Source organism: Crotalus tigris, unplaced genomic scaffold (genome assembly GCF_016545835.1).
Source record: "Crotalus tigris isolate CLP2741 ecotype Arizona unplaced genomic scaffold, ASM1654583v1 scf7180000024401.5802323, whole genome shotgun sequence".
In the NCBI taxonomy this organism is placed as follows: domain Eukaryota; kingdom Metazoa; phylum Chordata; class Lepidosauria; order Squamata; family Viperidae; genus Crotalus; species Crotalus tigris.
This window is the reverse complement of record NW_024100569.1, coordinates 3,608,727-3,636,522: the sequence shown is the minus strand read 5'-3', so window position 1 is coordinate 3,636,522 and position 27,796 is coordinate 3,608,727. Positions and strand designations below refer to the sequence as shown.

Genomic DNA, 27,796 nt, shown 5'->3' with positions numbered 1-27,796 from the left:
AACAACTACATATAAATGAAAACAATCTTATAGATAGTCTGATATCACAACCCTGCCATGGGTGTTACAACATTGCTAGAACAAGTATGCTTTGCTCTAAAAGAGATGTAGAAGACAGCATCTGCAATAATTGCATTCTCTATGAGATTTGAATTTTAAGTATGAATTTTTAAGGAGAAAAAGGTGGACATTATTCTGAACACATGGACGTTTATCTAATGCATGCAGGATGAAATAAGGAAACAGATTGTTGCAAGCCTTAGTCTGCACTTCCTTTTCTGAAGGGGAAAAAAGCACATACTATATGATAATCAGACGCAGCTCAGACTCACAACCGTTCTCATCATCATCATGGGCAACTGGGTAGAGAATGAGGGACTCTCCATATTTGTCATTGTAAGTACATTCATTGTGCATTTTAAGACTAGTTTTCTCAGAGCTAAAACCCATTTAATTTCATAAAAGCATCTTCAGTTCAAGAGGTGCGAAAATCTAAACAAAAATGTCTTCCTGTTTTGAATGCATTGTTATAGGCAGTATTTTAAGCAAGAAGTGTGTTATAGCTTTAAAAACAATTAATTATAGAGAACTCTTAATGAAATATGAACTGTCCTGCCGAAAAAAAATAGGAAGCAAAATATGATTTTTTAAAAACACAAGTTTAGTTAAAGGGTGGTAGCAATTTCAGGTCTTTTTATAAATTATTATAAATTGTTATCTGAGTAGATGGTCTGTCCATTTAAAATATATATTTCTTGGATTATAATATTTCTTATTGCTTTAATTTTTTTGTTTTATATCATTTTATATATGTCTTTAATTGTGTCTTTTTTTCCTCCACTAGCTAGCTTTCAATGCTTTTTTTGGATACCAGTATTTTATGACCAAAGTTCTTTAGGATTAGTGTAAAACTAGGCTGGACCATAAGAACATGGCTTACTAAATTTTTACCCAATTCCTAGAATTTCTAATTATGTATTATTGTAGATATTTCCTTTAGAACTAAGTAATTACTTATGTTACTAAAGTAGTCATATATATAACAAAAGAAGCTCAGATTTCCAGGTAGATTCCAAAATGTGGACTAGCTTTCTGTGCAACTTTTGAAGCATACTAAAATATAATTAAAGTGCTTGATCAGCAAGCAAACAGAGTTAATGACACTGACAATCATTGTTAAAAAAACAATCCTCCACCACTAAGGATAAGATTTTAAGATGTTCCACTTAATTTTGAGAAACCTCATCCGCATTTAACATTGCTGGGATCAGTCTTTGGGAAAATCAGGGAATAGTCATCATCTTGCCTCTGCTAGTGACATGGAAAAAGGGCCAGAATGTTAAGCAGCAGCAGTAGCACTACGGTACTAACGGTAGTCAGTGCTCTTTTATTGCTCTCAGTTAGGTTGAGGATGTGATTTGAAATTTAAAAATAGCAATGCAGTTCTAAATGTCATCATTTACCTAAAGACCATCATAATATTAAGATACTATTGAAAAGTACACACTTTGCACTTGGGGAAAGAAGCCCAGCCTGCATGGAATATAATGCAATATAATTGTCTGAGCCTATTTGGACTCACTGTTAAATGGAACTGTTAAAAGTAGAATTAGTTCAAATTGGGGTGCATAATCGTTTGGCTTTGCTGCTTTTACCAAAATCTGGACTAGAGTTTCCAGAACCTATTCTGATCACTAGGTCTTCCAATTATAATAGAAGTTCTGAAAATAATTTTAGGCCATGTTTTTCTTCTTTCAGCTAGTATGGCTGGGTTTAAATGTTTTCCTCTTTTGGTGGTACTACTTAGTATATGCTCAAGGGCCGACTTTCTACTATACAAGAGAACTTCTTGGGGTAAGTCCTATGCCACATGCTGTTTTTCCCATGTTTCAGTGAACTTCATCACTGTTCTAATGTTTATTGGATATTACTGCTAATTGCAGCTCAAAATGTGCATCTCTGACTTATATGGCCAGTTCTAATTTTTCAAGGTGATCAGCTCTGAAAAACAGTAGTGATAGCTTCTGCAAATCCACAAGAGAAGGCAGGCAAATGACCATGTTGAATGCAAGTCTCCCTCTTCAGCTTTTCTTTAGTGGTGTTATGTCTAAAGTCTGTATGGCACTAGGTCATCAATGCCAGCAGCTTCTCAGGGAACTCCCAGATAGTTAAGCAAAATAGCCATGCATTATTTCCACTAAAGTCTATAGGTTCCCAATTGAATCTATTAATTTTAAGATGCAGATAAAGATAGCTCCAGGAAGTTTATCTGAGTTCTCCCTGAATCTATATGTAATAGTGCTTCAGGCTTAGTCTTCTGGTTCTCTCCTCTGTGATAAATGGTTATCTCAGTTTATTCTGTATTGATGAGATCTAAGTGCCTTTGGCTGTATTCATTCCTAACAACGTCTGCTCTCTGTTCATAGTCAATCAACTTCAGTGGTTACCAACTTCAAGATGTGTCACCTGGAAATCCCAGACTTTTTCAGGCAGCTTCAAGCACAAATCTTAGTTGCTAAAAGGCTGGGGAATTCTGGGACTTCAAATTCACATATCTTAAAGTTACTAAGGTTGAGAAACACTGGTCTACTCTCTCATAATTTGTAGGTTACCAGCAATGTCTCATTTTCCCCCCCAAATTTGACAGTAAGTCTCCTTTCTTTCTGTTGTCCATATGACAATTGGATTGATTGAGAACCTACCTGTGATTGCAGCCATTTTCTGTGCAGCTTGCAAACCCATTTTCTGTGCAATTAAACCCTCAATGTTTCTCTTTGCTTTGGGAAAAGACTTGAGGCTAAAACTCCCTTCCCATTAATGCTGGCATAGACAAAATACCTTTTCATTGCTTCTTTTAGCAGGAAACAAACTACTGGAGAGAGCAAAGTTAAACCCAGCCCCACCCAATGATCCTGATCAGAAGCACTGAAAGTTAGATTTAACTTTTTCCCAGAGATTCTGATTATCGCTTCCTCTACTGTTAATTTTAATAGACCAATATCTGAGGGTTTTTTGCTGAAAATACATCAGGAAGAAATAATACAATATGATATTATGCTGAGAGAGAAAATCTAGATACAATATATAGAGTATTATCTCCCAGCCATCTTTCTCTGTAATAAAAAGGCAATCTCTTTTTCTCTGAAATGTTGCAACTTTGTTTCAGCTTGACTGTTATAAAATGTAGTTGTCTGTTAAGCAATCTTAGAAGTCTCTGTTTAACCCATTTCCCCTTTTTTTGTCCTTCCACTTCATATCTGAATCAATTGTCAAGCTAACCAAATATAGCACTCCTTCTTGTTTAAAAATAATCATTGTAGGATAATAATCCTAAACCACCACCACCACCACCACCCCAGAATGGAGTTACTGGAAGTTCTGCTTCATTATTCTCTCTTACATCTATTACAAAGCAGAAGAAACAATGCATGGTGCATAAGGACTCATATGTTTCTCCTTCCTTCCTCCACCTCCCCCCCCCCAGCTCTGGTGAGATGAACCTGGCACCGGCCACTACCACAAGGGGAGGGTGGTCTTCCAGGAACTGTTGCTTAACAGTATTGCCCCATCAAGAACCTGATACTTCTTGCTTTATGCAGGAATAGGAAGCAGAGTTTGAGCAAGACACAAAGGGAAATAGTAACAACAGTACATTACAAATTCCTCTGGTTTAGTATTGTCCGCCTCTGTAGATATAGAGCAATGCAGGCTGTATAGCCAGGTATCCAACTTTGGCAACTTTAAGACTTGTAGACTTCAACTCCCAGAATTCCCTAGCCAGGTTGGACGTCCCTGCTGCAGAAAAAACATTTAGTTATTTCTCCCTTTTTTCAGTCTAACAGCAAATGAAAGAATCTCAAAGTTCTGAAGGGAAACTAATTCCAAAAATTACCACAAATCAATAATTTTTGAATTGACTAGAAATATTTTTAAGAGGGAGGAAAGAGAAAGTTACTGGATAAGAAGGGTGGAAGCCACAAATCAGATGTAACTGTCAAGAGAGTGCCACAGAAAACAACAAAACCAATGAACAGTCATAGGGGCAGTATGCAGTAGTAGTTAGAGTCTCAGGAGAAACTCCCCATGTTCCTCTTAAAATACTTTAAGTATTTAATCAATACTTTAATTGTGCTTAAGCAATGTTACGGTGATCTTTTCCCCTTTGCTCCATCTTCTGATAACCTTTCATCTGGTGAGATGGTCATCCATAGGATCACAAAACAAGCTCTTGCCTCCATAGAAGCTTTGAATTGAAATGTCACTCTGTCTCTTAGAATCATACTGTGACCTTCAGTTAGTATCAGTTAGTTTATGTTATGCCAACAATACAAGGTTTCTTGGTGTACATTAATTTGCAATTGGTGTTTGATTCAGACGTAATCCTATTTTTCCTCACATTCATATATATTGCAATAGTTTTTTGTAAGTGGCACCCCAGAAGCCCATGACTTTTCAGATGTTGCTAAAGTACAATTCCCAGCGTCCCTTTCTATTAATTGTATTGGCCAGATGTGCTGAGAATAGCTCAATAACACCCACAGTCCCTATACAATTGTAATGTTCATTCTCCCTTTTGTGCAGTCCATTAGGGCTTTTAGTTCTGTTTCAATGTATCCCTAAATGATATTGCTTGAATAATTATGATCCCATTGTCTGATGTTTAGCCTTATTTGGCATTGGCCCGGGCACCTGCAGCATGTCTGAATTTCAACTGCCTATTAATTCTGCTTCCTGTCTGTAGAAATCTGCTTTCCTTTCTCAGAGGCTCAAGCGCAGTAAGTATTTGCTATGATTAATGAAAAAAATATTCATCCTAAGCAAACGAGGGTTGTCTTCTATTCTTTTAATTTTGTAGATTACCTGCAAATATTGTGATAGTGAATGAAGTTTCTCTGAAGATGATGTTCTGACTTCTTTGCACAGTTAAAACATGAGGCTATTCAGAGCAGAGTCATTGACTGAAAAGGACCCAGTTACTGATCAGGGTCAGACAACATATTAAACCAGGGTTTTCTTAATCAATGTGGTAAATCAACTATTGTGACCGGTTTAGATATAAAGCTAAATCATAAATGGGTTTATTCATGCGTACTAAGCTATGGTTTCTTTTAATCATGATTTTCTGAACAATTCATGACTACTTCCAGTCTTAAATACAAGCAATATGATCAGACTTAAAAAGCTATTTCTGATTTGTTTTTCCAACTTTTAAAAGTATTATTTCCTCATATCTCATTGATTGCAAGGGAAAAGCAATATTCTCCAAACTGGGCATCTATAGAAGTGTGGACCTCAATTTCCAAAATTCTCAGAAGGATAACACTGTCTGGTGAGTTCTGGACATTGAAGTCAATATATCTGAAGAATGCCCAGGTCAGGGAATGCTGCAAAGAGGCTCAAAAAGCAAACTAGGGATAAGCAAAAAGCACAAACTAGTCCTAATTTAAAATTATCCCAAACCAAAAACATACAAAGAGCTCAACTGAATGTCAGAATAGCTTCTATGGGGTAGCCATTGGAGAAGGAAGGTAAAGAGAAACAAGATATGCCAATCTTCTAATGTAATTAAATTAATCTTTCACAAATTAGGATTTACACTGTCTCAGTGAATTTCAAATTGGATGCCATATTTAAGTCTTTTGAAAAAAATATTGAAAAAACTGGATAAGATGGATAATTTTGTAAAATAAATGCTGAAGTTACAAAACAAATCTCTGGAGAAATAAACTAATGACAGAATGGACATCTTAGAGCAGAGGTTCCCCACCTTTCTAGGATGGTGGCCCAGAAGGAAAGGAAGGGGAAAGCATGGGGCTGCGTGCACACATGCAACGCAAATGGGGGCGGTGCAGGTGTATGCATGATGCTGGGGGTGGGGCTAGCGCCCGTGCGACACTCAGGGCAATGCTAGCAGGGGAAAGTGTGCGCACTGGCCAGCCATTCACATGGCCCAGTGGCCAAGAGGCCACAGCCCGGTAGTGGGCCATAGCCCACAGGTTGGGGACCCCTGTCTTAGAGAATAAATAGGAAACTAGGGATACAGAGTTTGAAAGAGGAATGGATAATTAAGCTCTGCTGGAGCTTGGAGAAAAAGAATTTATTTGAGATTTAGAGCCATTCCAGAAATTCCAGGACATTGTTACAAGAAAGGCTGTTCAGGCTTTAGCAGATTTTTTAGATTGCCAAAAGGATGAGAATGGAGAGGAGATTAATGAAGATCAACATACAATCAAGACTAAAGACATTTCTGTTGGATTGATGGATAAAAAAATGAAAAGAGTATGTTTTACTCTATTGTTATGTATAATAATGGTGGTGATTCTTTTATACGCCCAGTGGTGGAAAGACTCAATAATACCTACAACGGAAGAATGATTAGTAAAGTTGATGGTATTGGCTGGGATTCATGTAAGTTTCATTTATATCGGTTGTAAAAGAAATCAGAAGTCATTCTCTCTTTTTTATATTTCTGATTATTTTTTATTTTGTTACACTTCTGTTATCTCTCTCTCTCTCTGTTTCTTTACTTTTTTTCTTCTCTTTTTCTTATTATTAGTTCTTGTTAGTCTTTACTTTTCAGTCTTAAAATATGATAGTTATTTTTTTAAAAAAGAAAGGTATTCTTGGATACTGTGGTCCCGAATGATGAAAATCCTGGTCAGTTATTACTAGCATCTTACCTATGACTAGAAATGAAGTAAGAACATTGAATAAAATTGGTAGAATATCTTTATAATACTCTTTATAATACTTTTGATGCAGTATTGTGCTTACTGAATTTCAAGGCTGCTTCATATAAAACACATTGTAAATATGTCTAAATATGAAGTTACCAGGGTATGAACTGCTGTATCAGAGCTACAGTAAAGGTAATAGCTGACACAGTAGTGCAGGGGTGTCAAACTGGCAGCCCACGGGCTGGATGCGTCACACACAGGCCACACCCACCCAGCTCCGCAAAGGCAAAAAAACATCATAATACATCACGTGATACCCGTTTGACACCGGTTCACTAGAGTAAGCTGCAAGAAATCACTTTTTGCTGTAGGATCCCTTGTGTCCCTAATAAAAATAATGGATTCAGAGGGAATACAACTTTTCCAGAATGAATTGAAAACAATATACCGTAAATGCCGGCATATAAGATGACTTCCGCGAGCGCTGAAATCGGCGCCAAAGACGGGGGTCGTCTTATACGCCGAGTCGTCTTATACGCCGGAAATACTGGTAGTTTCCGGCGTATAAGACGACGTTCTAGGAATGCGGCCCGGCTATAAAGACGGGGGTCGTCTTATACGCCGGGTCGCCTAATATGGCGGCATATACGGTACCCAGATGTATAAAACATCCACTAACAGCACATACATTTTGTCCAGATTGAACTTCAATTTATTGCTCCTTAACTACTCCATAATTGTAACATGTATTGTTTTAGCACTTCCATTGTCCACCCAGATGAATAAAAAGGAGATATGGAAATGATGATAATTTAAAGCTAGAAAAAAAAAACAGTCATGTTACTTATAACCAAAGGCACTTTCACAGCCATGGCCTCCTCATTTGATCAGGCCTGAAACAGATTCAGTGGAGGCAGGATAGTGACTGGCAGTGGAATCAGCAAACATTATGAGGCATTGTTCAGTAGCAGCCAAGAATGGGTAGATAGCACTTCAAACTCAGAAGAGAGAACCAAGAGAGACAGATTGTATTGTCGTATTTCATTTTTTCTTCTGAATCTAGTGTTGCTCAGTGCGTGTCAGAAGACAGTTGGACAGGAATCTCACATTTCACAAACTGGTAGCCTGGATGATTGCACTACATACTGGTGGGTGTTCCAAAGTTCTATTTTATGCAAAGTCTCATCAATTTAATGAACAAAACTCATACTGAAAGAACAAGTTTCTGGAAAGGCATGAGAAGTAAAGAAAACAAAACATTTATTAAACTGAAAGAAGAGAATATTTGTAGCTCAGGATTGGGTTGTGGGGTCTCTCTGAGCTTAGTTGTTTTCTTGAAGATGTTTCATTACCATAGTATGTAACATCATCAGTGCTACACCATTTGTTAAACCATAATACAGTTGGATATGGATTGAACTTAGCCACTGTGTTTTATAAACCATGGTTTTTAACCAGTGGTGGGATTCAAATATGTGAACAACCAGTTCTCTATGTGGATGCTGGTTCTGGAAGTCCGTTCTGGGCCTGGGCAACAAAAAATTAGCTACCGGTTCTGCCAAAGTGGTGCGAACCGGCTGAATCCCGCCACTGTTTTTAACTTTCTCTGCTATACAAATCCAGTCATAGTCAACAAATTATGATTAAGTAAGCCATGATTTAGTACAATATATAAACCCAGATTATAATGCTGAGCAACTACCAAACCTGTAGAGGATGAATGAAAGAGAAGTTTATTCTGTATAATTATATTTAATTTTAGATGCCTCAAGTCATCAATTCCTATACAAAATATTAAAAATAAATACCTTTGTGAACTTTTTGGTTTAAAAGAAAAGTAGAAAGAAGAGGAACATAATTAATCTTGATACAAATTTATTGGGGCTTTAGAAGTTTTTCATTATTGTGAACATGTTCTAGCAAGATATCTTTTTCATGTCCTGTCAAATTCCTTCATCATTAAATGCACTTATTCTGCCTTGCTGTCAAAATTCTTGTGCTATTTTATATTTATTTCCAAACTTTTAATCTTTTTCAAATTTTGCACAAAACCATTCACAGTTTAGTTTTTTAAAAAGCCACCTCATTACAACAGGAGAAGAATAATGCAATTAAAATAACTACGTATACAACTTACTGTAAGCAAGGTTCTACATTTAGGCAAGAAAAACCAAATGCACAAGTACAGCATAGGTGGCACCATGCTCAATAGTAGTAACTGTGAGAGGGACGTCGGAGTCCTAGCAGACAATCCCCTAAATATGAGCCAGCAGTATGCTGCAGCTGTCCAAAAGGCCAACACAGTGCTAGGCTGCATTAACAGAGAGATAGAATCAAGATCAGGTGAAGTATTAATACCACTCTTCAATGCCTTGGTAAGGCCACACTTGGAATACTGCATCCAATTTTGGTCACCACGATGTAAAAAAGATGTTGAGACTCTAGAAAGCGTACAGAGAAGAGCAACAAAGATGATTAGGGGACTGGAGGCTAAAACATATAAGGAACGGTTGCTAGAATTGGGTATGTCTAGTTTAACGAAGAGAAGGACAAGGGGGGACATGATAGCAGTATTCCAATATCTCAGGGGCTGCCATAAAGAAGAGGGAATTAAGCTATTTTCAAAAGCACCTGAAGGCAGGACAAGAAGCAACGGGTGGAAACTAATCAAGGAGAGAAGCAACCTAGAACTAAGGAGAAACTTCCTGACAGTGAGAACAATTAATCAGTGGAACAGCTTGCCTCCAGAAGCAGTAAATGCTCCAACACTGGAAGTTTTTAAGAAGAGACTGGACAGCCATTTGTCCGAAATGGTGTAGGGTTTCCTGCCCGAGCAGGGGGTTGGACTAGATGACCTCCAAGGTCCCTTCCAACTTTACTACTATTATTATTATAAAATGAGCTGTATCTATAAAGTATGTGTCTTATAGATTTGTTTTTATGTTTTATAGGATGTTTCAGTTTTCAAAATAGTTAGCAAAAAAGGCACCTTTCCCTATGAAAAAACAAAGCATTTGAAAAGTGATTTATCTCTTTAATGTGTTAATATATTTTTCTATCCCATTTTTTATTTATTTTCCATTTTTCCCCAGCAATCCATACAATTGCACATTTATTTAACGTTGAAAGATTGGTGGATGCACGCACTGAAGAAAATGGAACCATTAAGGCTGTACTGTCTGATCTAGGTGATCACCCAGGCGAAAGTTATCTGAATTTTGCCAGAAAAAAACTTTCGGTAAGGAGATGGGAGAAAAACCAGAGAATTATTGTTTCTCATGCATGCATACAGATAGATTTTATTTTTCCCTATAATCATCACTACCCCTAACAGAATGCTTTTCCTTGGGGATATTTTTTTTTATTGAAAATTTTTTAAAAGTTTTACAAAAAACAAAAAAAAACAACAACAAAAAATAAAACAACCCTCCCCCAAACCCTCCCAAACCACCCCCCTCCATCCCCCCCCCGAGCTTCCCAGAGCTGAATATAGGCTTAATTAAAATTTTAAAAATTCTAAAAAAAATTAATCATCTTATAAGGTAATTAACAATAAAATATATATAACAATAAAAACATAAGCATTAAAAAAAACTTAGAAAAAAAAGAAATAAAAAGAAATAAAGGAAAAGAAAAGAAAGAAAGAATACAATCTATAAAATATCAAATTTAAATACAAGTTATGAAAAAGCTAAATGGTATTTTTTTATAGCCAATTTGTATTGTATGAAATTTATCCATTTTTCCCATACGGCAAAAAATTTCTCTTGTGATTGCTCCTTTAAAAAAGCCGAAATTTTTGCCATTTCCGCCAGATAAGAAACTTTAAAAAACCACTCTTGCAAGGTAGGCAAAGATTCCTTCTTCCAATATTGGGGATATTGTTCCTCGGCTTTGAAGCAAGAGAAGTTATGCAACTCTGTCAGAATGGATGTGTTTGATGTGTTTATATCAACCTGCTTTTTCCTTTCCAGAACCCTATTGGTGGCCTCTATGTGGCATTTACAACTTTGGCTGGCCTCAGTGGCGTTATCATTACACTGTGTCTAATACTAATCATCACATCATCCACCAAAACCATTCGCAGATCATACTTTGAAGTATTCTGGTTTACTCACCATCTCTTTGTTATTTTTTTTGCTGGTCTTGTCATCCATGGATTTGGGTAAGTTTCTGCACTTATTCAGATATCACATTCAAGAACTGCCTAGAAACAGTATCAAAGAGGCTATCTTAGGACGATCTATCAGAACAATAAATGACTGTAGTCTGTAATAGAATCATTTTTAACCTGATAGCTTTAGACTGGGGGTCCCAAACCCCAGTCTGTGGACCGGCACCGATCCACTGCATGCCAGAAATTGGGCCTCGCAAACAAGCAAAGTCCCATCTGCAGGATGCAGGTACCACATGAAACCACGCCCCCTCCAGTTTGCAGAAAAAACTCTGTCCACAGTACTGGTCCCTGGTGCCCAAAGGTTGGGGGCACCTGCTTTAGACTATAACTCCCAACTGGTCATGCAATCTGGGGCTGATTCAAATCCAGTCTGAGTCATAATTCGAAATAACCAAATGTGAGCTCCTGAAACAGCTAATATGAATGGGCTTATTTCATAATGTTTTGCTTTTTAACACTGAACTTGAAGATATATGTAACTGGATCGATGGTTGTTGTTCAAAATATGCAACTGTTTAAATTACATAGCCCATATGTGTGGACTAGAAAGTAGCTAAAATGTAGGTATATAAATTAAAATTACTTAATAAGCAATAAAACATACTGTTATTTCCCATATTGTACTATGACACAATGTTTGTTCATTCTGATTTAGTGTGATGTATAAACCACAATATGTGTGGTGTTTTTAACATACCATGATTATACCATGGCTTAATGTGAATGTCTGAAATATAATGAGTGACTATCATGGGAAATATATATCAATAAATATATATTTTATTAATATGTTGAATTCAGAATTAGTGGAAAATATTCCAGTCATACTTTAATTTCTGTGGATGTATTGTTTCTACTAATGTTTGGTGTTATTTGCAGAAGAATCGTTCGTGGACAGACCAAAAAGAGCTTAGAAGACCATAAACCAGAAAATTGTGCCTCAAATTACACAGTCTGGGAGGAAATGTCTTCATGTCCTAAACCACAGTTTGCTGGAAATCCTCCCATGGTATGATCTATTGCTTCTTTATTAAAAAAAATAATACTACACAGCTGGAAAGACTGCTGAATTTTTAATGTTAATATTAGAGTTTGCTGAAAGAAAGGAAAATTAGAGAAAACAGTTGCAGGTTCAATCAGACCATAACCCATATGAACAACATTATAAATATTTGATGTAAACATCTTTTCATTCATATGTTCAAGAATAGTTTCAGACGACGGACAACATCTCTCTTAGCAGAAATAGACTTCTGAAATTAGAGATTTGAGAAAGTTTCCTATTAACTAATTACTGTAAGCTTTTGCAGACAACAAACTTATCTATACAAGAGGGCTATACAACCAGCCCTGTCCAATTGCACAACTGACACAAATTCTGGTACATACAAAGCAGCCATCTTTCTATTTAAGAGAATGAGTGGATTCACATCTTGTGCTAAATCATAAAGTGATTGAGTTTTAGTTGAACATGTGGTATGTATTTAGCCACTGTGGTTTGAAAACCATGGTGTCAGCTGAACCATGTTAGAGGAATTCACGGAATAGTGTCATGTGTGAACATTAAGAAAAATTGAACAATTCTTCATTCTCCTTTTACTCATTCTATTGACAGACATGGAAATGGGTCGTTGGCCCTATGATTCTGTATGTTTGTGAGAGACTGGTGAGGTTTTGGCGCTCACAGCAAAAAGTGGTTGTTACAAAGGTAAGAGTCATGCCACTCAAAATGTTAGACATTTTGTTGTCGCCTTGTCATCAGTGATATCTACAGATAATGAGACCCAATGCTGGGAAGAAACTTCCAAATTAATCATCAAAGTATTTAATATATTTATTTGGAAGTCTCTTCCCAGCATTAATATATTTAACAGTTAATCATTATGGAAGTAACATTTTCATTCAAATCATTATTCTAAATAAAGAATAATGATTACTTCCTTTATCAAACTTGTGTTAACTTAGGACAAACTTTCATTTTCTCTGGCCTTCTGAGAATTTTATTTCTTGTGTCAGGTTGTCACACATCCTTTCCAAACCTTTGAGCTCCAGATGAAAAAGAAAGGCTTTAAGATGGAAGTTGGACAGTACATTTTTGTCAAATGTCCTGAAGTGTCTGTACTGGAATGGCATCCTTTCACATTGACTTCGGCCCCTGAAGAAGATTATTTCAGCATTCACATACGTGTTGTAGGGGACTGGACAGAAGGTTTGTTTAAAGCATGTGGCTGTGACAAAGAACAACTCCAAGAAGCTTGGAAACTTCCTAAGTATGTACTCATCATAATAATTATATTTTCTATGAAATGTCATGTTATAAAGTGTCAATTAAGTTTGGACCCTTTCAATGCTATTCACTATCAAAATGGGGAAAAAAATCTTAAATGGCTTAATTGTACTATGAAAGATTAGATATTCCTTGACACAAAGAGATGAGTTTATCAGCACTGGGAACTCAAATGAGAGTGCATTATAATTATTATTCTGGCTTGTCGCATAGTCAGCCAGATATTTAGACTGGATTTGGCACTTTTATCCACCTATCAAATCCTTCCTGGGATAGATAGATGTTTGTTCAATGAATTAAAGGTATTGTGGATGTAAACTGTTGCAGAAAAGCTGCCTGGGATAGGCAGATGTCATTGCTTGATGGTCTTAAAGGTTTTATTGCAGGATATAAGCTGTTCTAAATAAAGCTGCCTTTTGCAACTGACTGATGATTTTGTCTGTGCCAATGTGTTCAAGTGGTGATCCAAAAGTTTTGGGATTGCACCGAAGGTGCCTATTATTGGTACTATCTTTGCTTTATTATTATGGACTCTGATCACACTTAAAATAAAGAAACACAATTTTTCAAAATATGGAATAGTCCCTAAATAGAATAAGGTTGGCTTCAGCCTGGTGGTAAATTATTATAATATGACTCAGCAATAATGAGTCATATTATAATCGTTCAATAAAACAATAAAATCTGAAATTTTATCTTCCCATTCTAGGATAGCTGTAGATGGTCCCTTTGGTACTGCTAGTGAAGATGTGTTCAGTTATGAAACTGTGATGCTTGTTGGAGCTGGCATTGGGGTTACCCCTTTTGCATCAATCCTCAAATCTGTGTGGTACAAGTACTGCAATAATGCCATGGACCTAACACTCAAAAAGGTATGTCCCCGATCTGTTCCTGAGCATTCAACACTTGTTTTCTAGCATTCAATAGCATATATAAAAATGGGGAGCCATATACACTCAGCTGTGATTCACTCATGAGTATGTCTATGTGCAAAACTAGTACTTCACATCCAAATATTCTCCACCCTTCTCCATCTTTATCTGCTATGTTCTCATATTTCTTTTATTTTACCCCAGCTACTATCAAAAGCAGCTTAACATAATCATTTTCTTCCTGATTTTAAAACAGTGTTTCTCCCTTTTTCTAACATAATTTTCTATGAAAAAATTAGGCATTCTTCACTGACTATTTGGTTGCTGATGCAGTTAGCAATTGGCATTTGCCTGCTCCTATTGCTCCAAGCATAACGACAAAAAACTTCCGAAGTTGGAATGGAGCAGAGAAAATGGCACTTTTCCAAGGGAACTAAGTTAAATAGGATACTACACAAATAATAACATGCAAATTGGAACTACATGTGAGTCTTATTGGCCAGTCACAGACATTTCTAGTGAGTCAGAAATAGTAATAATAAGAACAGAGAAAAAATATGGTCACACAAAATCCTTATTGGTAAAAGCCACAGAAAAGCAGCAATGCTTCCAGATGTGACAAAATCAGCAAGACCCTGATGACAGAGACTACCTATTTTGGCTTAGTGAGATTGAACATCTGCCTGAGTGATGTCTGACACTTATCAGGTATTCAAGCTCACTATGTAAGAGTTTAGTGTTCTTTTGAAAATGCATTAGACTGGCTTTTAAAACATGAGCTTATTGATCTCTTGAAATAATGATAATTAGGACAGTTGAAACTGGGAAAGACAGCTGGGTTTTTCCAGTTGTATGTTGATGTTTCTCTTACCTGAATGAAAAAAATCAAGTCATATTTTAAATATTTCTGTTCCTTTCACTTTTATGCTAGGTTGGTATCTATATTGTTATAGCCAAGGGATTGTCACATGTGACAGTACTTTGTGGGTTTAAGAGAAAAAAAAGTGAACGAATTCATCTAACTAGAGAGGATCTAATAATGTGAACATGTTCAATTTTATTCCTTCCAGATCTATTTTTATTGGCTCTGCCGAGATACCCATGCCTTTGAATGGTTTGCTGATCTCTTGCAATCAGTAGAGACTCAAACGCAAGAAAAGAATCAGACAGATTTTCTCAGCTACAACATCTATCTTACTGGCTGGGATGAATCTCAGGTAACTATTGAATCAGAGCAATTGAATTTTTAGGAAAGGCAGTCAATCACTGCATATCCCCTATGCCAATGATGGTGAACCTTTTAGAGATTGAGTGCCCAAAAACTACCCCCGCCCCTTCCTCCCTACCCACTCTGCCCCCGCCCCCCTGCAGGGCCACCCACTGCCTCCACGGCCTACCGCAGCATATCACCCGGCAGCCCAGCAGTGCCATGGCATCATCTGCGCGCGATGGGGCCTGAGGGCGGAGTCTTGTCCCCTCTGCCCAGCTGCCATGTCCTTGGCTGTGCTGCTCCATGCGGGCCACATCCGGGGCGATTCTCCTCCAGGGGGATTGCTGGGGAAGAGGGGCTGCGGGGGGAGGCGGGGCTGGGGAAACGGTGCACATGCCCATAGAGAGGGCTCTGAGTGCCCCCTCTGGCACACATGCCAAAGGTTGCCACTATTGCTTTATGTAGTGGGATCTGGATGGTGGGACCAGATTCAGAGTTGCTATTGCCAGAGTTGCTGCTGCCCATGAATCCAACAGGCTCTTATTGGCCATTTTCACTAGTTGTCACATTATGAATTCCACCACTGAGGCACCACCACAAATATTTGAAAAGTAAATAAGAACAGATGGCGGCAGATCTAGATATACCAACAGATCGGCATTTTCTCGTGGATAATTGTGATCACACTTTTCTAAGACTAAAGTGTTATTGCTGAGAATCAAAGGCAAGTGGGTATCAACAAACATTCATGCAAAGCATTCAAGCAAGCATATTTATTACAGCAAGGCAAATCTTTCAAAAAAAGGCTCTTCAGAATGCATGGAAGTGTGTATGAAGCTGCTTTTTGAGAGGTTGATGCAGCAGCTAGCAGCATCTTTTTCCAGGCAAGCATGGCTGCTTGAAAAGCTGCTTCAAAAGCTGCTCTGGTTGTCTTCTCATGCATATAACAGTAACAGTCATTCTGTTGAGTCATGCTTGTGCAGGGAGAACTAGGAACAGTTTTTTGGGGAGGGGAGGGGGGAGGAAAGAGCTCTGCATATCTGTAACTACAACAGAAAGAGCAGCTTGGAAGCATTATGTATTGTGAAGCATTTCTTTCAAAATATTTGCATAGCTCTCATATCTGTAAAAACAAGTGTTTTATTTGTATGGGTACATGTGTTACCAATGAAGGAGAATATCTGTAGCTCAGGGTTGCAATGAGGGGTCCTTGGTGCTCTCTGAGCTTGCTTGTTTTCTTGCAGATATTTCATTATCTTTGTAGATGTTTCAGTAGAAAATATTGTATAATTTTTATTCAAGGAGAGAGGTTTTCTACTCGTTCCTTCATCTACCATCTGAATTAGAAATAAGTAAATTATATACTGTATGTTGATTATATGCCATTAAGTCCCTGTCAACTCTAAGCAACTATGGAGATAGATTTTCCCCGTGAAAATGATATATTTTAAGTGGGATTAGTGTAATGTTACCTTTGCATGACAGATTTTTGTTTCAACTCCTTGTTTCTGAGGCTAGCAGCCTTTTGAAAGACACACAGTATGACTCAGTTCTTTCTGAAAGTATAGGAAAATTTCTATTTCTTCCCTCTAATTTAAAAGAAACCCTTCAAATTTTACTTACTACATGCATGCTAGCTACAAGATTGTTAGGATAAAAACTTGTCATTTGAAAAAGAAAGATGAATATTTTTTCTTTTAAAGGAAATCAGTGTAAGTCAGTGGTTCTCAACCTTCCTAATGCTGCGACCCCAACCATGTGGTCGTAAGTCGAGGACTACCTGTATTTCCCTGCGGGCAGGGCAGGAGGACGCGCGCATGCTCTGCCTCCTCTCCTGCGGCTGCACATAGATCGTTGCCCAGCAACCGCCTCAGCCCGGGAGCACTGCGCATGCGTGGTGCCGCCCCCTGCGTCGGCCAAGGTGTAGCTGGCAAGTGGCAGTGACGGCGCAGGCCGACCACTGGCTGGGCCACCAGCTGGCCCAGCCCAAGGGAGGTAAGCCACCCGCTGGGTCCCACGTGCACCAGCAACCCTCCCTGTGCCCGCTGCTGCCCCGCTAGCCTTACCTTGGCCACTGCACATTCGGTGTGGCGGCAGGTAGGCCCAGGTGCTCCTGGGCGGCCATGGCACACGGCAGCGAGGGCGCAGGCCGACCACCGGCTGGGCCACCAGCTGGCCCAGCCCAAGGGAGGTAAGCCACCGCTGGGCCCCACGTGCGCCAGCAACCCTCCCTGTGCCCGCTGCTGCCCCGCTAGCCTTACCTTGGCCACTGCACGTTCGGTGTGGCGGCAGGTAGGCCCAGGTGCTCCTGGGCGGCCATGGCACACGGCAGTGAGGGCGCAGGCCGACCACCGGCTGGGCCACCAGCTGGCCCAGCCCAAGGGAGGTAAGCCACCCGCTGGGCCCCACGTGCGCCAGCAACCCTCCCTGTGCCCGCTGCTGCCCCGCTAGCCTTACCTTGGCCACTGCACGTTCGGTGTGGCGGCAGGTAGGCCCAGGTGCTCCTGGGCGGCCATGGCACACGGCAGCGAGGGCGCAGGCCGACCACCGGCTGGGCCACCAGCTGGCCCAGCCCAAGGGAGGTAAGCCACCCGCTGGGCCCCACGTGCGCCAGCAACCCTCCCTGTGCCCGCTGCTGCCCCGCTAGCCTTACCTTGGCCACTGCACGTTCGGTGTGGCAGCAGGTAGGCCCAGGTGCTCCTGGGCGGCCATGGCACACGGCAGCGAGGGCGCAGGCTGACCACCGGCTGGGCCACCAGCTGGCCCAGCCCAAGGGAGGTAAGCCACCCGCTGGGCTCCACGTGCGCCAGCAACCCTCCCTTTGCCCGCTGCTGCCCCACTAGCCTTACCTTGGCCACTGCACGTTCGGTGCGGCGGCAGGTAGGCCCAGGTGCTCCTGGGCGGCCATGGCACACGGCAGCGAGGGCGCAGGCCGACCACCGGCTGGGCCACCAGATGGCCCAGCCCAAGGGAGGTAAGCCACCCGCTGGGCCCGTGTGCCAGCAACCCTCCCTGTGCCCGCTGCTGCCCCGCTAGCCTTACCTTGGCCACTGCACGTTCGGTGTGGCGGCAGGTAGGCCCAGGTGCTCCTGGGCGGCCATGGCACGCGGCAGCGAGGGCGCAGGCCGACCACCGGCTGGGCCACCAGCTGGCCCAGCCCAAGGGAGGTAAGCCACCCGCCGGGCCCCACGCATGCCAGCAACCGTCCCTGCGCCCACCACTGCCCTGCTAGCCTTACCTTGGCCATTGCACATTCGGTGTGGCGGCAGGCAGGCCCAGGCACTCCTGGGCGGCCATGGCATGTGGCAGCGAGGGCACAGGCCAACCACCGGCTGGGCCACCAGCTGGCCCAGCCCAAGGGAGGGAAGCCACCCGCCAGGCCCCACACGCACCAGCAACCCTCCCTGCACCCGCCAGCCTCCCACCTCCCACCCCTGGCCCTCTTTTACTTACATTTAGTACTTGCTCAGCAGGGAGGGGTGGAAACATCCAGAAAACTCGCCTTAGCTGCAGACAACTTGCAGCATCATTTGCAGACTGGGGCTTTTGGCGGGCTCAGCAGGGCAGAGACAGCCTGGACAATTCCTATTGGCTTTTGAAAGCCAATAGAATTAGACTCTATTCAAGAGAGTCTATTCTATTGGCTTTCGAAAGCCAATAGATTCTATTGGCTTTTGAACGCCAATAGATTCTATTGGCTTTTGAACGCCAATAGAATAAAGTCTCTTGAATAGAGTCTATTCTATTAGCTTTCAAAAGCCAATAGAATAAGAGGGAGTAGCACAGCTAAGGAAAAGGGAGAAAAAATGGCAGACTGCATTGTTTGACGACCCCTGTGAAATGGTCGTTCGACCCCAAATGGGGTCGCGACTCACAGATTGAGAACCACTGGTGTAAGTTGTGGTTGTGATTTATACAGTCTAGAACCCCTCTTTGATGGAGCTGGGTGGTTTAAAAATATGAAAAATAAATAAAATAAAATAAATTTATATGTTTGGGTTATTTTTAAAATGACTGTGGGTAGAATATGGTAGAATGAAAATTATCTGCATGAAGATGACTACAGTTCAGTAAATATGCATTGCATGGTAAGGGATCTTCTGCACCGGGAGTTTTAAGGTGCTTGTCTTCTGTGCTGGATAGAAATAAAACCAGCTTAAGAAATTGCTTTTCAGATTTGACAACAAAGGCAGCCAGGTATTCTGTCTAGCAATATTTTCTTTGATTAATGGACTGCCCTGGTCTTTTATACCTCTCATCCATCTCGGAAAATAAGCACCAGTTAGTTTCATTTCATATATGTAGATCTTTTGGGAGAGTCTTTCTTGGTTGACATTCCTTCATATTCCACACTTTCCTACCCAGTGCATCCACTGGTCGATTGGAGTTTTACTAATCTTCTTGTCATTTGAGCTCTAATGGAACTTTTATCAATTTCACTCAGTTAAAAAGTAGAAAGTCCACCATTTGAACTCTCCACTTGTGAGCCTTTCAGAAGAAACAAAAAATGTCTTGGGTTCGTTGGTCACTATTTTTTTTTTTTTTTAAAAAAACCCAGACTTTTACTGCATCAAAGAAAAAGAAAAAAGCACAGAGGTTCAAAACCCATCAGGGGACAGTACCTTCAGAATTGGCCAGGACAAAATGGTCAAAAGGGAGTGGGCATTCCTACCACAATGCACAGTAATCAAGTGGTGGGGAGTCATTTGCCAACAATGACATGAAATACTCCAAAAGACCCATAAATGCTGCAACCAGAAGTAAGACAATACTCTTCTTTTATGCAAAGCAAGGAACATTGGGTTGTTTGCAATAATTAGATCAAAAATGACATCATGCATTCTTAGCCTCAAGAAGCAGTATACTACACTCACATTAGGGCAAGCAATCTTAGGAAATATTGAGAGGCCTCTTCCTTAGTTTTTCCTCCAACGTATACAGTATATTTATTGGTTTGGTGTTAGTTTTCTCTGCTTTGTTGGATAAGTATTGGGTTATTTGGAGGTTGACAATCACTTAAATATGAGCCAGCAGTGTGCTGCAGCTGCCAAAAAGGCCAACACAGTGCTAGGCTGCATTAACAGAGGGATAGAATCAAGATCACGTGAAGTATTAATACCATTCTTCAATGCCTTGGTAAGGCCACACTTGGAATACTGCATCCATTGGTCACTACGATGTAAAAAAGATGTTGAGACTCTAGAAAGAGTACAGAGAAGAGCAACAAAGAGGGACTGGAGGCTAAAACATAAGGAACGGTTGCTGGAATTGGGTAGGTCTAGTTCAATGAAGAGAAGGACAAGGGGGGACATGATAGCAGTGTTCCAATATCTCAGGGGCTGCCACAAAAAAGAGGGAGTCAAGCTATTCTCCAAGGCGCCTGAAGGCAGGACAAAAAGCAACGGATGGAAACTAATCAAGGAAAGAAGCAACCTAGAACTAAGGAGAAACTTCCTGACAGTTAGAACAATTAACCAATGGAACAACCTGCCTCCAGAAGTAGTGAATGCTCCAACACTGGAATGGTGTAGGGTTCCTGCCTGAGCAGGGGGTTGGACTCGATGACCTCCAAGGTCCCTTCCAACATTATTATTATTATCATCATTCATCGCACAGTCAGCCAGATGTTCAGACTGGATTTGGCATTTTGTCTACCTATCGAGTCCTTACCCAGGACCTGGGATAGGCAGATGTGGATGTTTGATGGTATTACAGATATCGTCGCAGGATGGAAGCAGTTCCTAGTAAGGCCGCCTTTTGCAATTGACTAATAGCGAATTTGTCAATGCCAATGGTGTTCAAGTGGTGCTCCAGTTGTTTTGGGATTGCACCCAAGGAGCCTATGACTATTGGTACTACCCTTGCTTGCTTTTGCCACAGTCTTTCTATTTCTATTTGTAGGTCTTTGTATTTTGTTATCTTCTCCAGTTCTTTCTCTTCTATTCTGCTATCTCCAGGCACTGCCACGTCCACTATCCAGACTTTTTTGTCTTTCTTATCGACAATTGTTAAGTCTGGGGTGTTATGTTGCAGGTGCTTGTCTGTTTGAATTCTGAAGTCCCAGAGCAGTTTAATTTTATCATTTTCTATGACTTTCTCTATTTTATGATCCCACCAGTTTTTGCTTACAGGCAAATGATATTTTTTGCAGATCTTCCAATGCACCATTGTTGCTACTTTGTCATGCCGCTGCTTGTAATCAGTCTGTGCAATCTTCTTGCAACAGCTTACCAAGTGGTCCACTGTTTCTTCAGCTTCTTTGCATAGGCGGCACTTACTGTCTGTTGCTGTCTTCTCAATTTTGACTTTGTATGCATTTGTCCTTAAGGCTTGGTCTTGTGCAGCCAGAATTAGTCCCTCGGTCTCTTTCTTCAATTTTCCTGCTCTTAGCCATTGCCAGGTTTTATTATTATCTGCTTTCCCAGCTATTTTTTTAATGTATTGGCCATGTAGTGCTTTGTCTTCCCATGCCTCTATTCTGTTCTTCATTTGGTCTTTCTTGTAGGCCAGTTTGGTCTCTCCAGTAGTTAGTAAGCCTTCCTGATATACTAATTTCAGTGCATCTTCATCATTGTTCTTCAGATATTCTTCCAAACCATTTTTTTTTTTCTTCAACCATCTGATGTACTTGTAGCATTCCACGCCCACCTATTTGCCTTGGTAGATAAAGTCTATCAATGTCACTGCGTGGATGAAGGGCGTGATTCATTGTCATTATTTTTCTGGTCTGCCTATCCATTGCTTTTAGTTCTGCTTGAGTCCAGTCCACTATTCCAGCTGTGTACCTAATGACTGGGATTGCCCAGGTGTTGATTGCCTTTATGGTATTTCCTCCATTGAGTTTGGATTTTAAGATCTTCTTCACTCTCTTGATGTATTCACCTCTAATCTTTTTCTTGACTTCAGTGTGCTTGATGTTGTCAGCTTGAAGGATACCCAAGTATTTGTAGTACTCTTCCTCATCCAGACTCTTAATGTTATTTTCGTGGGGCATCTTGATTCCTTCAGTTTTCACTATTTTTCCTTGTTTGATAGTAAGTGTGGCACATTTGTCCAAGCCAAACTCCATTACAATATCTTGGCTATATATACGGACAGTGTTGAGCAGCGATTCTATTTCAGATGATGTTTTTCCATACAGCTTCAGATCATCCATGTAAAGGAGGTGGGATAGTCTAGCAGATGTTTTTGATGTTTGATAACCATGTCCTGAGTTATTCAGTATTGTTGACAGAGGAAACAGTGCAATAACAAATAGTAATGGTGATAATGAATCTCCTTGAAATATTCCTCTCTTGATATTAACCTCTCCCAGCTTTTCACCATTGATCTGCAACTGTGTCTTCCATTGTGCCATCGATCTTTGCACAAATTTTCTGATGTTTCTACTGACTCCTGTTATTTCTAGGCACTTTATTATCCAATCATGTGGCAGAGAGTCAAATGCCTTTTTGTAGTCAATCCATGCCACATTCAGGTTGGTCTTCCTTCTCTTGCAGTTTTCCAAGATCATTTTGTCTATTAGGAGTTGATCTTTTGTTCCTCTGCTATTGGGGCGGTTTCCTTTCTGCTCAGGTGGAAAGAGATTGTTTTCAACTAGATGCTGTTGTACTGCATCAGCTATTATTATTATTATTTTATTTTATTATTATTATTATTATTATTGATCATCGCACAGTCAGCCAGATGTTCAGACTGGATTTGGCATTTTGTATACCTATCGAGTCCTTACCCAGGACCTGGGATAGGCAGATGTGGATGTTTGATGGTATTACAGATATCGTCGCAGGATGGAAGCAGTTCCTAGTAAGGCCGCCTTTTGCAATTGACTAATAGCGAATTTGTCAATGCCAATGGTGTTCAAGTGGTGCTCCAGTTGTTTTGGGATTGCACCCAAGGAGCCTATGACTATTGGTACTACCCTTGCTTGCTTTTGCCACAGTCTTTCTATTTCTATTTGTAGGTCTTTGTATTTTGTTATCTTCTCCAGTTCTTTCTCTTCTATTCTGCTATCTCCAGGCACTGCCACGTCCACTATCCAGACTTTTTTGTCTTTCTTATCGACAATTGTTAAGTCTGGGGTGTTATGTTGCAGGTGCTTGTCTGTTTGAATTCTGAAGTCCCAGAGCAGTTTAATTTTATCATTTTCTATGACTTTCTCTATTTTATGATCCCACCAGTTTTTGCTTACAGGCAAATGATATTTTTTGCAGATCTTCCAATGCACCATTGTTGCTACTTTGTCATGCCGCTGCTTGTAATCAGTCTGTGCAATCTTCTTGCAACAGCTTACCAAGTGGTCCACTGTTTCTTCAGCTTCTTTGCATAGGCGGCACTTACTGTCTGTTGCTGTCTTCTCAATTTTGACTTTGTATGCATTTGTCCTTAAGGCTTGGTCTTGTGCAGCCAGAATTAGTCCCTCGGTCTCTTTCTTCAATTTTCCTGCTCTTAGCCATTGCCAGGTTTTATTATTATCTGCTTTCCCAGCTATTTTTTTCATGTATTGGCCATGTAGTGCTTTGTCTTCCCATGCCTCTATTCTGTTCTTCATTTGGTCTTTCTTGTAGGCCAGTTTGGTCTCTCCAGTAGTTAGTAAGCCTTCCTGATATACTAATTTCAGTGCATCTTCATCATTGTTCTTCAGATATTCTTCCAAAGCCATTTTTTCTTCTTCAACCATCTGATGTACTTGTAGCATTCCACGCCCACCTATTTGCCTTGGTAGATAAAGTCTATCAATGTCACTGCGTGGATGAAGGGCATGATTCATTGTCATTATTTTTCTGGTCTGCCTATCCATTGCTTTTAGTTCTGCTTGAGTCCAGTCCACTATTCCAGCTGTGTACCTAATGACTGGGATTGCCCAGGTGTTGATTGCCTTTATGGTATTTCCTCCATTGAGTTTGGATTTTAAGATCTTCTTCACTCTCTTGATGTATTCACCTCTAATCTTTTTCTTGACTTCAGTGTGCTTGATGTTGTCAGCTTGAAGGATACCCAAGTATTTGTAGTACTCTTCCTCATCCAGACTCTTAATGTTATTTTCGTGGGGCATCTTGATTCCTTCAGTTTTCACTATTTTTCCTTGTTTGATAGTAAGTGTGGCACATTTGTCCAAGCCAAACTCCATTACAATATCTTGGCTATATATACGGACAGTGTTGAGCAGCGATTCTATTTCAGATGATGTTTTTCCATACAGCTTCAGATCATCCATGTAAAGGAGGTGGGATAGTCTGCAGATGTTTTTGATGTTTGATAGCCATGTCCTGAGTTATTCAGTATTGTTGACAGAGGAAACAGTGCAATGACAAATAGTAATGGTGATAATGAATCTCCTTGAAATATTCCTCTCTTGATATTAACCTCTCCCAGCTTCTCACCATTGATCTGCAACTGTGTCTTCCATTGTGCCATCGATATTTGCACAAATTTTCTGATGTTTCTACTGACTCCTGTTATTTCTAGGCACTTTATTATCCAGTCATGTGGCAGAGAGTCAAATGCCTTTTTGTAGTCAATCCATGCCACATTCAGGTTGGTCTTCCTTCTCTTGCAGTTTTCCAAGATCATTTTGTCTATTAGGAGTTGATCTTTTGTTCCTCTGCTATTGGGGCGGTTTCCTTTCTGCTCAGGTGGAAAGAGATTGTTTTCAACTAGATGCTGTTGTACTGCATCAGCTACCACACCAGTTAGTAATTTGAAAGTTGTTGGTAAACAGGTAATTGGCCTGTAGTTGCCTGGTGTTGCCCCTTTTGCTGGATTTTTTATTATTAGGTAGGTTTTCCCAGTTGTTAGCCACTTTTCAATTTCTCCTCCTTGTAGTATATTGTTGAACTGCTTGGAAATGAGTGGGTGTATATTATTATTATTACTATTACTATTATTATTATTATTATTATTACCCATCTCTCTCTTTCTCTTTTTTATATCAAACACAGTAGCTCTGCTTATACTTCCCAATTTATTTTCTTCAATTGGAAGTTGTATTGGATTTCAACTTCTATGGGTTGCGCTGGCTAGGAATTGCAACCTAACAATCTTGTAATAAGAGTATTTCTTGCTTTTAATTTTCTAGGCGACGCATTTTACAATGCATCATGATGAAGAGAAAGATGTAATTACAGGCTTGAAGCAGAAAACTCAGTATGGAAGACCAAATTGGGAAAATGAGTTCAAAACAATTGCAGGCCAACATCCAAAGTAGGTTTCTTGTGCAATTATTATACTTTATTATATCAATATATCATTACTTTTGTTTCATTGGTTAGTAAGTGCTGGTTCCTGTTAATTTTTGCCATTTTGGACTTTGTGCAAAACCTATGGTGGGATCTGCAGTTGAGGTTGTCAGGTGTGAAAGATCAAATCCATGCATTAAGGTTCAATTTAATTGATTTATTGCTAAAAGCTTATGCACAGGAATCTTTTCAACTAAGTTCAGCACCTGGTTATAGTTAGATAAAGATAATGGTAATCGAGGAGGGATTAGACTTAGTTTGTGGTTACATAACGATTTTAGACTGATCCCTCCTTTTACTCCTCCCCGGCTCTGCCAGTGCTTCTACTACAGAAGTGGGGGGAAGTTAAAAGACTAGCTAGCCTGAAATCACTGAAGGGGAAGAAGCGATATAAAGCAGATTCCACCCCCGCCTCAAACCTTGACGTGCTCATCTACTTGTTTGTACTGAGTCTAGCGAGATTCTTGTAAATAGGCAAGTAGCAATAAAGTTACTGTTCTGATCAGCTTCAGTGTCATTCTGGTTCCTTGCATCTGACACAACCTGAGAATGTTGCTACCAGTGTTAAAGGGTGAATTTACCTTATGAGAATTTTGATAAACATAAGGCTGTGCATATTATAATGCTTGTAACACAGTCCAGTTTCCTATTCAATATTCCTGCTTATATTATATTATATTTGGAACCTAAATTCCTGTTTTTCTCTTTATACCTTCAGTTCCAGGGTTGGTGTTTTCCTGTGTGGACCTGAAGCCTTGGCTGAAACTCTAAATAAAATGTGCATTAATAATTCAGAAGCTGATCCAAGAGGCATACACTTTATATTCAACAAAGAAAATTTCTGAAGACATACTTACAAAATTTAATTCAGCCATGGTGAATTAATTGCAATTAATGAAAAAATAATATTTCTTTGGAATTTTGTTAAAAGTTTCAGGTGTGTTTGATATTATGTACTTTAGAGGAAGAATATGCAATTTTAAACTGATCCTTTTTTAATCCCATGGCAAGACTTCTTAAAAGGTTTAGGATATATTAGCATTGTCAAATACAGATTGAGTTCATATGTGTAATCCAAATATACAGTGGATTACCAATTAAGGTTTATGGCAAGCTAGGCAATGTGCAGACTATGGACTCTTTTGACTCCCCCAGCCTGCCAAAATCTGATCAAGAGTTAGTTCCTTATTCAACCACAGAACTCATTGAGTGATTTTGAACCAATCACTGTCTCTCAGTATCACCTATCTCAATAGGTTGCTACTGGTAAACCAAGGACAGAGAGTGTATACAAGCAGCACTAAAACTATAGCCCAAATACTCTAAGTCAGGGGTCCCCAATCCCTGGTCCATGGACCAGTACCAGGCCGTGGCTTGCCAGCAACTGGTCTGCACAAACAAACAAAGCCCCATCCAGGGGATGCAGGCAGCACACAAAACCACACACCCTCCAGTCCTCGCAAAAACCTCCCTCCGTGGAATTGCTCCCTGGTGCCCAAAAGATTGGGGACCTCTGCTCTAAGGTGCTCAGTTACAATGTCTCACTCATTATAAATCTCTTGAGGCTATATAAACAAAAATTTGCAATCACTGTTTCAAGCACTTAAAGATGCATCTGGTGTGACTTCTAGAATAGAAATAGCACACCTGAGGACAGGATTACTAATGCTCACCTTTCACTTAAATGTCATTTCTTCCCAGCAGGACTAATTCTATTAGTTCTGGAAGACCAATTTCAATTTTCCTGCTAAAAATAATGGTGCAGAAACCGACTCACTATGGCTTACATGCAAACTGTTCTTTGAATATTCTCAAATTAGGAGAATTATTAGAGAAAGAGTTTAAAATGCTGAATATCCAAATGAGATTAGCCATATTCCAGTCCACATTAGAGTTTGTATAATATATCCCAGATGGAAATCAAGAAGATATCTAGTTGTACTAGTTTCTGCTGCCCGTTAAAGAGCATTTTAGAGCTCAAGTTTATTATCTTACTCTGCACACTTCTTAGCCCTCATGTTTAAAAGAACTTGTCCTTGTTGGAAATATTTTATCAAGACCATCTAATATTTGCTACTACACTGCTCTGATTACCTGGGCAATTGGTAAATGATGATTGTTCCTGATATAATTAACTGGACAAAATGAAAATGTTCTTATTGCCTTCTTCTTGTTAAATTATGTAATATTGCTAATGTTGCCAAATTTTGCATAGCAGCAATAAGATTGGCAGACAAATAACTAACACTCCTGGATATAGAAAAACCAATTGAAGGATCTGAAGGGTTTTTTTAACCATTATCATTGATTGGATAGTGCTTAACTGCATACTTAC

The 27,796-nt window shown here is 39.9% G+C and overlaps 1 protein-coding gene across 1 annotated transcript; it reads left to right on the top strand.

The window, feature by feature from the left end:
• The first annotated feature begins 225 nt into the window (after positions 1–225).
• Positions 226–27,796, top strand: LOC120301880 (cytochrome b-245 heavy chain). Its single transcript, XM_039329612.1, has 13 exons — positions 226–396; positions 1,759–1,854; positions 4,665–4,775; positions 7,741–7,825; positions 9,770–9,915; positions 10,652–10,842; positions 11,734–11,863; positions 12,470–12,562; positions 12,871–13,124; positions 13,851–14,013; positions 15,084–15,230; positions 25,302–25,426; positions 26,180–27,796. Exons 1-13 carry the CDS (start codon positions 352–354, stop codon positions 26,304–26,306), a joined length of 1,713 nt encoding a protein of 570 aa, XP_039185546.1. The 5' UTR covers positions 226–351; the 3' UTR covers positions 26,307–27,796.

What these genes read in the sequence shown, in the direction of transcription:
- LOC120301880 (XM_039329612.1), top strand. Translation starts at nt 352, where the DNA reads ATGGGCAACTGGGTAGAGAATGAGGGACTCTCCATATTTGTCATT. An exon ending in TTGCTGGAAATCCTCCCATG is followed by an intron (nt 11,864 to 12,469) that starts GTATGATCTATT and finishes TTCTATTGACAG; the next exon opens with ACATGGAAATGGGTCGTTGG. An exon ending in TGGACCTAACACTCAAAAAG is followed by an intron (nt 14,014 to 15,083) that starts GTATGTCCCCGA and finishes TATTCCTTCCAG; the next exon opens with ATCTATTTTTATTGGCTCTG.